This window comes from Acanthaster planci, linkage group LG19, assembly GCF_054643075.1.
Source record: "Acanthaster planci isolate LZ-2023a linkage group LG19, COTS_SCS, whole genome shotgun sequence".
Taxonomy (NCBI): Eukaryota; Metazoa; Echinodermata; class Asteroidea; order Valvatida; family Acanthasteridae; genus Acanthaster; species Acanthaster planci.
In genome coordinates this window covers 2,650,529-2,663,831 of record NC_141795.1, presented here as the reverse complement: position 1 = coordinate 2,663,831, position 13,303 = coordinate 2,650,529, and the positions used below count along the sequence as shown (strand labels likewise).

General features: G+C 43.9%; 1 protein-coding gene across 6 annotated transcripts in view; it reads left to right on the top strand.

The window, feature by feature from the left end:
• LOC110983594 (uncharacterized) overlaps positions 1-13,303 on the top strand; it is a 61,164-nt gene that overhangs the window by 45,547 nt on the left and 2,314 nt on the right. For 4 of the 6 annotated variants that reach the window (XM_022242994.2, XM_022243419.2, XM_022243083.2 and 1 more), the window contains 6 exons: positions 6,230-6,396; positions 6,609-6,719; positions 7,155-7,299; positions 7,421-7,488; positions 7,821-11,752; positions 12,993-13,197. In XM_022242994.2, the coding sequence (XP_022098686.2) occupies positions 6,230-6,396; positions 6,609-6,719; positions 7,155-7,299; positions 7,421-7,488; positions 7,821-11,752; positions 12,993-13,134 (4,565 nt within the window). In that variant the 3' untranslated portion in view covers positions 13,135-13,197. The remainder of the gene's footprint in view (positions 1-6,229; positions 6,397-6,608; positions 6,720-7,154; positions 7,300-7,420; positions 7,489-7,820; positions 11,753-12,992; positions 13,198-13,303) is intronic. The other 2 variants (XM_022243254.2, XM_022243339.2) reach the window with 2 other exon arrangements.

Here is a 13,303-nt window from a genome sequence, read left to right as displayed (position 1 = left end):
TGTTCCTCATACTAACAGACTCATGTTTATTTTCACCAAAAAAAGAAACTAATAAAACCATGTTTGTGTGTCACATCTATATGCTTTCAAGCTCATGCATGTTCAGTATTTGCATGCCTTGTTAAGTACTGATGTTGTGATTTTTTTACGACACTACAGTAACCTTTTACAATACTACCCTGACAAGACTCTGGGTTTTGTTCATCCCACGAACAAAAGAAGAAAGGTAGCAGTTTAACAGTAATTTTTCTTGTAGCCCATTGGGCAGTCTTTTTCTTTGAATAGTTTGATAGGCAGTCTTTTTTATAAAAAAGTTTTGGATGGACTTTGAACTAATAATATATGCCAAGGTTCGAGTCGTTCAGCCCCATGAAATTAAGATTTAGATTCAAGGCACCATATACCTGTTAGTGCCAGTAGCAGTGCCAAAAGTCATTTATTTAGCATTGACTCACAGATACCCATGCCTAAGAATCCATCAAGCTTCTTGAGCGTATACAAGGCCGTTTTCCAATACTCAACTTCGTCTCTGTCTCAGGCTTCATTCCCAAAACCAATTCCCGATTGTGGGCCTGAAGCGCTAAGCGTTTAAATTAACTTGGACTACTGTAATTTATTGCTCTTTTAGATCTTATTTCATGCTTTGTGGCACTATTAGACTAATTAGTGCACTTACAGCTTCAAAGTTAGCCCATTTATTCATTTTACATAATGATTCCTTAGAATTATTTTTACATTTTGACTTTGGTAATTTTCACCTACATGTTCATGCAACACTTGGTGCTCCAGCACAGTGTTCGCTACAATCAGGGCTAGGCGCAGTTCAACACAGTCAATTCCATAGGTTTGTATGTGTGTAAAATGAATGGGAATTTTGAGAGTTTAACCCATCAGCCGCTGCTCAGAGTACAGGTGCACATTGCGCAGATATCCTAATGGGCTGCATTTTTCTCCCAAGGGAAAACCTTGCCTGAATGTATTCAATCCATTGTACCAAAAGTACAGGTCATGATCGTATTTTGTGACTGAAATGTGTCTGGGAGCTTCAGTGGTAGCTTTTCTCATGTATGCACAGTTTAAAATTCCTGACTGAAAAGGTTCATTCTATAAATCAGGGTCCAAGATTGTGACATTCTTGTGTCCCTGTTACACCTGACCTGTGTAATGTGACATGGAAATATCAGTGAAATTGACTTAGAACTATTTCTGTTTGTTTGGCAGGTAATTTGCATTGATTCATCACCCTCAGAAATTAGAGAATGTGTTCTGAACTTTCAACATCATATGTCAGATGTGACAGGGACACACACAAAAAATTGGACCCCAAATTTATAGGATGACCCAAAAGCGTCAGAGTGTGTGTTGCTCAGGAGAGGGAATCCAACGTTATTTTCTTTACAGAAATCAAATCAGGCAGACTGAAATAAGGCCAGTTGGATAAAGATCTTTTATTCACTTTCTTTTAAACTGCAGGGAGTTTTGGTAATGTTGGCCTGTGGTCATTGACATTTAGAAAACCTGCGTAGTTACCCCAACCCCCACAGTTTGGTCATGGACATGGAAGCAAAGGTTTAGCCAGGCAGGATTTCAAAATAGCCACTAATTACCATGTCAATTATCACAGAATTCCTTGCCAGGCCTCTGGCATTTACGTGTAGCCTGACATTTACATATTCGGACAACAGGCAAGTGTACGAACTTTGAAAATCTGCAAACCACTGCTTAATGCTTCCAAGGAGAAGGGAGCGACAAGGCTCATGCGGGAGGAAGATTTCGTTGTCTCTCACCCCTTGCAAACGGCGATGTGATCTCGCTGTCAGTCAAGGTCTTATAGAAACAGTGATTCATAGCTCACAGGAAATAAGAATCTAATGAAAATGGACACTGAAGGGACCCATACAACTTCAATTATTAATCCAATTTTTGATTGAGGTTTGGGCTCTCTTCCTTCAATCAATCTGAATGGATCATTCAGCGGAAAATATGAAATTTAGAAAATATGTGAAATATTGAAAAATGCAGCAAACTGCTTGAAGGTACATTTGACACAAATTAAGATCAAACAATGAGAAGGCCTTATTTTTTTTCTCTCGGTACAATGTCTCTGAAAGGTCTTCTAGAGAGATCCTGCCGTTAAAAGTTGAAAGTTTATGACTCGTATGAGGGTGCAGAATCCATCCTGGGTTTGCTCTTATTAAGATTACCGCATCTGCATCATAGATAAGGATGAAAGTTGCATTAGATTTGTGTTCAAAACCAATTCAGTTAAAAATAACCTCCAAATTTTACAACTAAATTTCAGACACATTTAACAAGAACTGAGACTGCCCAAGGCCCACCTGGAAGAAGATATCACATTCTGAATGATCTCTGTGAGATCTTGAGATTTTCACAGCTTGTCCCAACCTTCTCCGATCTGTCATCGATCTTTTACACATTTGTGTCCAAGAATTGAGATACACAGATACTGGCTGTTTTTTTTTACTGCTGGTATACACACCTGCATGCTCTATCCATTATTAGTTGGTGAAGAACATTCATCTTGGCTTTTTTCCCCATAGGACGAAAAGAATGTCTCCCATTCTTTCTGTTCATATGTTGTAAGAGGTCTTAACAGTTTCTTAGCTTCCCTCAAGCCACGGTTCAGGATTAATGGCGGAATTGTTGCCTGCCAGAATAATTTATTTTGAAATTTGGCAGACATTCATTCATCCTTGTCGCTGATAATTGCCACTGTAGGCAACAACCCCCGGGGTATATGGATGTAAATCTTCTTTCCTCCCTGTTTGACAAATACACAATAAACATTTTCGGTTGTATCCCTAGACTGTACAAAAATAGCCTCAACCCCAAGTCTGACTCAATAGTGAATGGATAAGTAAATAAATCACAAACATAAGTTGGCCTTGTTAATGTGTTAGGCTACAGGAGCATTCCTTGTCAACATCCAATTTCCAAGAGCAATTGAATTTGGAAATCTTCCAACCAGAGTGTTGTTTTTCTATTGGAAAAAACTCGAAACGTTGGAGCATTCTTCTCTGTCAGTATTCCAAGTTTATTTTAGTCCTTGCTCTTTTGGCCCTTGAGGAGGGAGATTTTTTTCTCTTTCTTTTAGTTCAAGGTAGAGTTAAGAGGCCCCAGGTTACCAGTGAAGCCAGCTGTGGGTTCCCGTGCAGTTGAAGCTAAATCTTTTATAGCTTTGTAGATTCTGTGCATTGGCCATCTTGGCAAAAATACCCCATTTTAGAAATTACCGATGTACATGTAATGCAACTGTGGTGCTCGTCACAGCCGGTAATGTTCCAAGCATTGCGTCGACAAAGACATGCTAGACTGTGAAGTATCCTTGCTAATAAGTGCCATGTGTGGCTCCCTTTGATCAAAGTGCCCCCCCAAGAAAACAAATCTTGCAGATGGTCAAATATACCCTGTCTGAAACAGCTATTGCACTGTATTAGCACAAAATTGGGTCAAAAGGACACAGTAAATAACCCCCCACCCTCAACACTCAGAAACAGATTACATTTTGTGAAGAGCTGGACTCAGTGTGAATCATGCATTGTCATGGGAATTGGGAGGAACTGGTAACACTATTGGGGTCAGTTTGACCTACATGCATCTTCCTCTGAGACCAGGAGGCTGCTGCGATGTGGAAGGGTTTGTTTCAAAGTCAGCCGAAATGGAACCAGAGAGAATTCCTTATAATTCTGGGCTTTGATCAGAGAGATTATCATGTGCTTTGTTGTGTCAAAACAGAAGTGAAGTATTATTTTTTTACTGGAGAAGGGACATCATCATCTGACAATTGTTCTAGTTTTGGAAACTGAAATAGTCTCAGTGATCACAGTTCTGATTAAACTTCTCTCGTTGACTTCCTCTAAAAGGTAGCAATTCACCCTATACTCTACCCAACCTCCCTTCTGAAAACAAGGTCAGATGAGAAATTATGTAGGGGAATTGCTTTGTGTGTGTGTGTAAATATACATATGTGCATATGGCGGCACTCACCTGTCCGGGCAAGGTCTAAAAAATAACTGTGTACATGTATTTGGGCAGGCTGCCAGGGGTCACAGGGTCATTGCAGGCAGTGAAGTGGACGATGTAAAAGATTGTGAGACTTTGGGCGGGTGAAAAGGAAGAGCGCAGGATATTGGTGGTGGGTGAAGGCAATAAAACGAAGGAAGACGCTGGAAGGCCAAAAAAGCTGTTGTGTGAACCCTATTATTTCCCTCACCAGAACTAATGCTGAAAGCGATCATAGCTAGCTTTTTGCTACAATTAGAACATGACAAAGGTATAATTTACTCTGATGTTCCCTCTGTGTACCCACCAGAAAAGTCTAAAAATACAGAGTGCAAAATCAAAATGGTGAAGGAGCAAGCAGGTCAAAGGGTCAAAGCTCAAGTCAAGTATTGACTTATCTGTTCCTCAGTGTTCAAAGTGCACGGAACCCCAACTGGAATTTTACATTTCTACCACAAGCCATGTAAATCAGTTTAAACACTGTTGTACTCACTTTCACTTAAAACTGACTTCGTCAAAATATTTCATGTCACTAGTTTTACGTCAGCAACTGGCATATTGCTGCGCTCTTTTATGAGTTTGTATTCAGCCCTTGGTTAACCTTCCTTTCTGTAATCATTTACATCCTCAAAATTTCAGTGTGTTTTATTTTATGCTCAAAGCCGCAGGCTGCAAGGCCTCACCTTCATGACTCAAACCAAACCGCATAATCCCAAAGATGAAGAGGCCCTAAGCCCAGGATGGGGGACGCACTGCCCTCAGAGAAACTCAGGTTCATGGTCCAATGGGGAGGAAGTCTTGCTTAGTATGCGGGATTGTGGTCTGAGTTTCATAACAAATCCTGTAATGGGCAGACCAGATGGCAAGGCAGGTTATTTTGAAATCACAAGTGTTCCTTGAAGGTTTCTGTACGAACCTACATGTACATGTAACTGATTTTCATTTACTGTTTCTTTCCCTATTGTGGGTGGGGCTTCCTCAGATTCCCTGGAAGGGTTATTTTGGCACAGTCACTTCCATATTTTCCAGTGGAACTCAGTCCCTAAATTGCCTTATCTTGATCAACATGAAGTGCAGTCCAGCTTGCCGTTTGCTGAGACCTCATTGAAACCATGAGCGGAAGTCAAGGCAGTAGTATGAAACAATTTATCCTGTTTTTTTTCCGAAGCAGTAGGTATTGCGATGGCAGGCAGATTAACCCTCACTCCCTAGGGTGTGTGCAAAATCTTATTAAAGTTGGAGGATTCAGGAATGTTAGGATTAATCAAACAATAAAGCTGGCAGTGATACTTTCAAACAAAGTTGAACAAGACAAACTGGAAACTTTTCCATGTGACTCTGGGAACCTATGCGAAGACTTTTCTTGTTGCAATTTGGACGTGATGGGATTTTGAACCCGCTTTTATGCAAAGCACTAGCGCACACTGCCGTTAAGATGGACAGGCCTGGAGAAGTGGCTGACCCAATGGCCATATACCAACACCCTTCATATCAGGACCATCTTTAGTCTGTAGGGATGTGAATCAGGTTATTTATGGGCAGGATGGAGGAAGGAAACAGACTGTCCTGGGAGTCTGGCAGCCATGACTGTTGAGCCATAAATAGGAGTCATGTGAAGCATTATCAGTCATGGCCCCTTGTGCCAAGGCATCCCCCTCCCACCCTCTCCCCCCCCCACATTCCCCCAACCCCAACAGGGCTCTGAAGGAATGTTCAGGGCAAGGGATTATCTCCATTTGGATATCCTCCACAATGGCATTTTACCGTAAAGGGAGATAGGAAGTTTCAAAAAACTGAATTATTCAGAAGTCACTTGTTACCTAGAGACAAGTCTCTTGGAAGGATCCTGAGGTAAAACATCAGGTGTCACATTTGGTCAGTTGGAAGAGGAAATTTATAGGTGACAGTTCTGCCAGATTCAGAGATTTGCACCTGGGCAACCTAGACAAAAATAAACGGTACTGCAACGGTATTAAATGGTACTGCATTCGAATCGCCAGCATTAATCACGTCTGTGAATTGCTTGGTTTTGTTAACTTTATAACTAACAAGACCATAATAGCAAATACAGTGTAGTCCTAGACACTTGGCACTTGAAACGTTTACACAAAATTCTATAGTGGGCTAACCATAAAAAATTATGGCTGGCCTCTGTCAAGAAGTTATTTGAAAGATTTAGTTGATTAAACTTTCCATCTCTGAACAGACTTTACCCAATACCCGCCACCTGCAGTGGAAGCAGAGAAGACAATATTAGAGGAACCACCATCGGGACCAGTGGAAACCAGTACAAAGGCAGATGGGAACAGCAACCTCGCAGAGGCACTTGAGAAGAGTCTACAAGAGAGGGAGGCAATAATCAAATTGCTACAGGTAATGGGCGATCTGGCCTTAACTCCAGTCTGTGTATTATTTTCCCCCTGACATGTACAGTCTCTTTCGCCAATGTTTTATGGAAACTTTCCAAAACTTGTCTATTGGCACAAGGCATCCTGCACTCTTGAGGGCTGTGCTTGGAGAAGATGATTGATGATGTATACCAAAGCCTATTTTGTTGGATTTTGTTTTGATTACCATACGAGCAGGCCCGAGTAGAGCGGCAAGCACAGGAGATCAACTACCTCAAGAATGGCGTGGATGCAGCCAATCAGTTCAGACGAGCCAAGAGTTTCACGGCCAGAGATAAGAAGATCTTTGTAAGTTTTGCAAGTGAGACAATTCAACACATCAAATGCTGTGGTCATCTTTGGTGTTTCATATTTGTGAGCTGACCTGACAAAAAGAGTCACAAGTCACCAGAGCCATGCTCAGTTAAATTTGGGCCGTTAAAAGAATCTTTCACCAGTTGTACCACATTTTAGTTTCTATATTGTCCTTTTATCGAGATACCAAATTGAGTGATGCATCAAAACAAAGAGCCTAAATTGCTCTCTCTTCAAGGCAAACTAAAAATTGCAGAATTTATTTGGAAATAAATCCTGGCAACATCAAGATGAAATGTTTGGCGTAAGGCAAAAATCTGTGTACTTATCAATAGTTGCTATGTGCACTGTATGTCTTTAATCACACTTTTTGAGTTATCTCTATTTTGGATGACTTTACTGTAGTTTTATCATGGTCTTTTTTCGCAGGACCCACGGGCCATGAAGATCGTAGACATCCCAATAGACAAACCAGAGGCGAGCAAAGTCAAGATGCTATCTGACGAGCAATCAGAGTCCTCCAAATCCCTCAAGTCAGACAGCACTCCCTCCCTGGATACGCTGCACATTTCAGGTTGGCATAGTAACACTTCTGGACCAAACTCTGCACTCGGATTATCAAAAATCTCTTCTGGAGGAACTTCTGCTGTGAAGTTTTCATTTAAAGGCATTTTTTTTCTGTTTTTCAATCCTAGCTGAAGATATCAGAATGGATGAGTCTACTGAGAAGAAACAAGACAAGGTGGAGCCTGGCAAAGACAAGGTTACTTTTCAGACTCAAATCTTTTTGGTTGACATCCCAATTTTCTTATTTAATACTGGCCTCTTCCTTACCTTTGCTGTTTGACCCAGATGTTTGTTCTCTTCTCAACCTCTGTGTTCACACCTTTCTTGGATTTTCGTTCTCATTCTTCTGTTCAGTAATTCTGTCAGCAGTCTTCTGGTGTTTATTGAAATGACTTGCTTTATTGAGCGTCCAAGCTTTGCCTGGTTTTTACAGGATTGAATGAGATCTTCACTGTTTCAAAACATAATCCAAGTTGTGTTCATTTTCTTTAACGTAATGGAAATCAAGTTTTTTGTGTTCATTTACAGAAATCTGATATGCATCCAAGCCAATTGGTTGAGAAGGAAGATGCCAATACATCAGAAATTTCAAAGATGGAGTCAGTTGACAAGATGCCACCACCTCAGCAGACAGAGAAAGAGGAAACTCAAGAAGAATATCCTGGATTGTATGGGCCGATTGAGACCAAGCTCAAACGACGAAGAACACAGAGTGCAGAACCACCACCAAAGCCTGACAGCACTCAAGACACCAAGGATGGCTCTACCAAGGAAGCCCATGTTACAGACAGTCATACTGCCATGGATTCCCTACTTGCCAAGAAGATAGAAGGCTCCCAGATGCAAGAGCCGGCATCCAAAGATGGCAGCCTGTCTCCAAGATTAAGTCGGACAAGGGCAGCCAGGGAGAAGGACAGTGAGGATAAAAGTCCGGGATCACCCTCTGCTACTAGCAAGAAGGTCATGCCCAAGTTTGAGCTGGTTAAGTTGGCTGACGGCCTAAAGAGCCAAGCTGTGGAGTTGAGTCCCAGATCACAGAGGAGAAGAGAACGAGAAAGCCAAGAAGAAGCCAAGCAGGATGGCACGACTTCCCCAGGGTCTCCTAGAGACAGCGGAAGATCCCCTGGAGAAACTTGTGTGGGTAGAGCATCTCCAAGAGGCAGCACATCTCCAAAGGAGTCTACAGTGAGTGTCTACCAAAAACGAGACAAGGAAAAGGGTAGTTTTGCAGCCAGAACATCAGATATTTCTGAGCATGCATCAGCAAAAGACAAATCATCAAGAGGAAGAGACGAAATTTCTGAAATGTCAAAAGACAAAAATGGAGAGAATATCTCACCGAGACTGAGTAGTCGGGATGCTGAAATAAAACTGACAACCAGTAAAGATGAAAAGTCAGAGATTCAGGACTATACTGAGGCAAATTCCAGTGTGGACACCTCTCCAGAGAGGCAGTGGAGCAAGAAGGCGAGAGCAGTTAGAACATTCTCTTCCGAGATTGAATCCTCTTTCAGGTCTTCCAGTCGGGAGAGGGAGGGCAGGGGCATTGGCAGCGAAAGGGAAAGACGCCCATCTGTGGAGAACCTGAGGGCAGCCATTGAGAGACGGCAGCGTTCATTCTCATCTGAGACAGCCGACAGTGACCAGGAATTACAGAATAATGCCAAGAAGGCCTTGGAGGTCAGGCTTTCTGGTCGCATCAGCTCTGACAGACGGGATTCCACCGACTCAGTGGGGAGCAATAAGCAGTCCCCCCTGGATGGAAGGAGGGAACCTGTGCTAATGCGCAGTGGCCAGAAAAAGGATGACACATCAGTGTCCAGCTTGCGGCGTAAGTTTGTGGCCCAGGAGTTCGGCAGCACACCGAATGTCACGGAATTGACCACCCTGCTTACAGGAAGGAAGGAGAAGGAACGTCCACGGGAAGGTTGTGTGAAGCAGATGAGTCAGGCATTTACCGTGGCTTCTATGAGCGAGCAAGGAGCAGGTGATATGAGAAGGAGCAGTAAGTCGTCCAGCGTCCGCTCCTCCCCACAGAGCCTCTCCCCAGCCTCCTCTACCAGTTCCCTCTCCAACATCGTGGCCAGTCAGATCAAGCGTCTGCAAGACAAGGCCAGCTCATCCCCTGAGTCCCCGGAGCGGAAGACATCCATCCAGACCAAAAGCATCAAGGACACTGTGCCGTCACTCTACAGCATTCATGGCAGGTTAGAACACAGGCAGTCTCTGACGAATGTAGCTGATGTCCGTGCAAAGTTTGATAAGAGAGAGTCTTCGGAGAGTTCTCCAGTCACCTCCAGGACCAGCTCACCGAGCGATAATCGCCGGTACACAAGAAAAGAGCCCGCCAAACCGACTCTTGTACCATCAGTGGCTGCTGCACGCATCAAGTACACAGTGTCAGTGAGCAACTCGGAAAATAGTGAACCCCAAAAGAAATCTGTTTCTCTTCATCAGAATGGAAGTATAAAGTCTCAGCGTATGGTTGCGGTAATGGAATCGTCAGAAGCCGAGAAATCGGCCAAGTCAGATTCCACTGTCACTTTTACTATCAATCAGAGTCAGAAGCGGAGGCATAATATGGGGCAGGGTGCATCCAGATTCGAAGAGAATAACAACAGCAATAACAACAATAAAAATTTTCCTGAAAGGTCAGATGCTCATCGTAAAGGTTCTCCAGCAAATCACCCAGAAGCATCCAACAGACCAAATGAGAAACAGGAAAAGAGGGAAACAGAAAACCGAGGGGCATCCAGGAAGAACTCCTTCTCTCGAAATGACAAACACAGGGGTTCACTTCCAAGACAAACAGAGTCCAGAGAATCCTCAAGGCGAGGATCACTGACCAAAGGAAAAGAGTCTCCCAAGGCACCTGCCAGGCGAAGATCCTTCTCAAAGGGCAAGGAGTCTCCTAAAAATGGCTCGCGAAGGAATTCTGTAACCAAGGGGAGGGATTCCAGTAATGAAAGCTCCGTAGGAAAGACTGTTTCAAAGGAGCTAGAGCCTCCTAAGGAAATGTCAAGTCTCCATGTATCGGGCAGCCAGCCAGATGAGGACGAGAGGAGCAGGAGGCGGAGAAGAAGGCGAGAAAGGAGCACGCCTTCCCCTGAGCCTCTGAGACCGGAGTCCAAAGCTAAGACAGATAGGTCTGAAGGGATGGCCGACATTGGGGAAGCAAATAATTCAGATGCAAGGGCCAGCAAACAAAATAATGACAACAGTGCCAAGCAATCTGCCAAAGACACTGCTAATAAGGGGGAGGTTAAAGTAGAAGTTGGAACAGTTAGGTCAAAAGCCAAGCTGGAAAATGAGCAACATAACCACGCAAAAGCCAAACAGGATGTCAAGCATGAGGTAAAATCTGCAGTCAAAACTGAGGTCGGCCAGAGTGGCAGTTCCCCTGCCACACCAGACGTCAAAGCTGAAGTGAAGGCAGAGGCCAATCGTGCAAACAAATCAGAGGCCAAATCTGAAGTGAAACAAGACTGCAAACCTGAAATCACAACTGAAGTCAAACCAGACAGAGCTCAGGACAGGAGGCACAGGAGAGAAGAACGTGCAAGGAGGAATAAAGAGCGGGAAGAGGAAGCCTCAAAAGCCAAGGAAGAAGCTGCCAGGCAGAAGGCCGAAGCAGCAAGAGCCAAACTCAAGCAAGAGATGGAGGCTGCCAGAATCAAAGAAGCAGAAGCTGCCAGGCTGAAGGCAGAGAAACAGACTGAGGAAGCAAAGAAGGCCGCCCGTGTTGAAAGGAGGGAGTCTAAAAGAGCAGAGAGGAGAGGAAAGCAGAGAGAGAAGGCTGTTGCCGGACCTGGGGATACCAAGAAGGCAGCATCTCCGTCAGATCTAATGCCATCTGGGTCCGGTCCATCTGCTCACAGCATTCGTAGGAGACACAGTGAAAGGGAGGAGCAGAAGCTTGGCCAGGTCTCTACCACCTCTCCAAGAGCTACTAAAGGAGGGAATGAGGAGGAAGATCCCAATATGCCTGACCTCCTGGCTCAGGCACAGAAGAAGGCATCTGCTGAATCTCCAGTGGGTGAAGAAAATCGCAGCCCGCGTGCAATCTTGACCACTTCTGCCCTGAGGGGAGCTGAGGCAGTCATTGGCCATCCACTGCCAAAACCTCCTCCCCCAGAAGAGGAAGAATCCAAGGAGGATGCGGATGATGACAGGAGGTCGAGGAAGGATGCAACACGCAGGAGCCGGGCCATCAATCGTGGCAGTCGCATCTCCCGGCTGGATATCTTCAAGCGGGCCCGCTCAGTCGACAGCTCCAAGGCTAGCAAGGATCGCTCACCAGATCGGTTGCTCGGAGGGGGTGGAGCCAGCAGCAGAGCTTGCTCAATGGACCGGTCAGGCAAAAACCGGGACAAGTCACCTGGTGGAGAGGAGACAAGAAAGGGAGGCAGTTGGTTGTCCAAGAGGACTGGCTCCATCAGTAACTTCCTCCGACCCTCCAAGTAAGTTACGTTTTGTTTGACCTTATACCATGAGAGTAGAAAATTTTCAGTGGAACAACCCTGCCCGTAAATGAGTGCCCTCAGAAAATAATAGGTACATTATATTAAAAGGTTTTATCAACAAAATTCTCTATTCACTCTTTGCAGGCTGCCACCGTAGGCATGCAAAGCCTCAATCCGGGAGATTTACACAATAAATTTAACTGATTCAGTGATCTGCTCCTTTGTTGCTCAGTAATATTGTTTACAGTAATACTGCATTAGTTCTTATACCATGCGATTGGACAATATTTCAAAAAGCTGTGTTGACGTGATTGACGCAAATGTGCAAGCTGCGAGTTTGAGGCTCTGCATGCCTATGGTGGCAGCGTGCAAAGAGTGAATACAACATTATTTTTGTTGTTTGTTGAGGACTTCCACAAATAAGTACCCCAGAAGAAAATTTGTGTTGAAATAACTCCTAATAATTCTTTAGACAATTAATACATTTTTATGATTTTCACAGTAAACTTTGATGTTGTAGAAGAGAAAATGATCTAGAAAGAAATAACACCATGCTTGAAGTTGGATATTTTTTATTACTATTGGGAAGCACATGTTGGTAGCTGTAGCATATTTGTGTTTCGTACTGTTACTAATTTCAGTTTGCTAAAATGGCTTGACTAGGGGTAAGCTGACATATAATGATGGTACACAGGCAGACATGGCTGAATAACATGATGTCATAGTCTGCGACTAGAAGCCTGCAGAAGTAGTTGACTGTGTGGGAGAATACTAACATTGGGTCTGGGTGTTTTGGTCTGTAGTCCTCGGGGAGAAATAGGAGTTGATTGTTGTCTTTCCTTACACAAGTTGGTTTGTTTTACAGACTGATCACATCATTTCAAGGGTCTTTGTGAGCTCTGCTGAAGGCCTGTTTATACAGACGAGCGGGAACAGAATTTTGCACAGTAAAATTAGAAGAAATGCAGTAGTTTCTTTATGGGATTACTGACACTGAGAACTGATGATGTTAAAGCACATCGTTTAGAAACATACATTTTTGTCAGTCTGTTGTAAAACATTATGCACTGGCTGAGAGACAGTTGGAGCAAGAGTGGATGTGCCTTTATTGTGCCCTCAACTCGTCCTGTTGGGCATCATGTTCTGCGTTCTGTCACCATAATGCTCGTCTGTGTAAATAGGCCCCTACAATTGTGGAATCCTTATTCTGACTTGTAACTCACGCCCTGGTTGTCAGCAGCTGTGATGGAGAGCTCTGGGATGAGCTTGAAGAATGCTACTGCATCTTGCAGAGCTGTGCCAGCATCTACCGGCCAGCGTACGAATACGAAGACATGTGCCAGCTGCGCTTCCTGCGGGAGACCAGCATCCTGACCTAAACATGACCTTGCTTTTAAACCTCTTGACCTCTGATCCTGCTTTGCATGGCATGGTGGTTGTACGTAAGTGTGCATGGCGAACACTAACATGGTCTGGTGTCCTGTCACCAAAGGTTGACTAACTGCAGACAGGGGTGTTAAGTTCCTCTTGGGATCATTAACTGTAGCT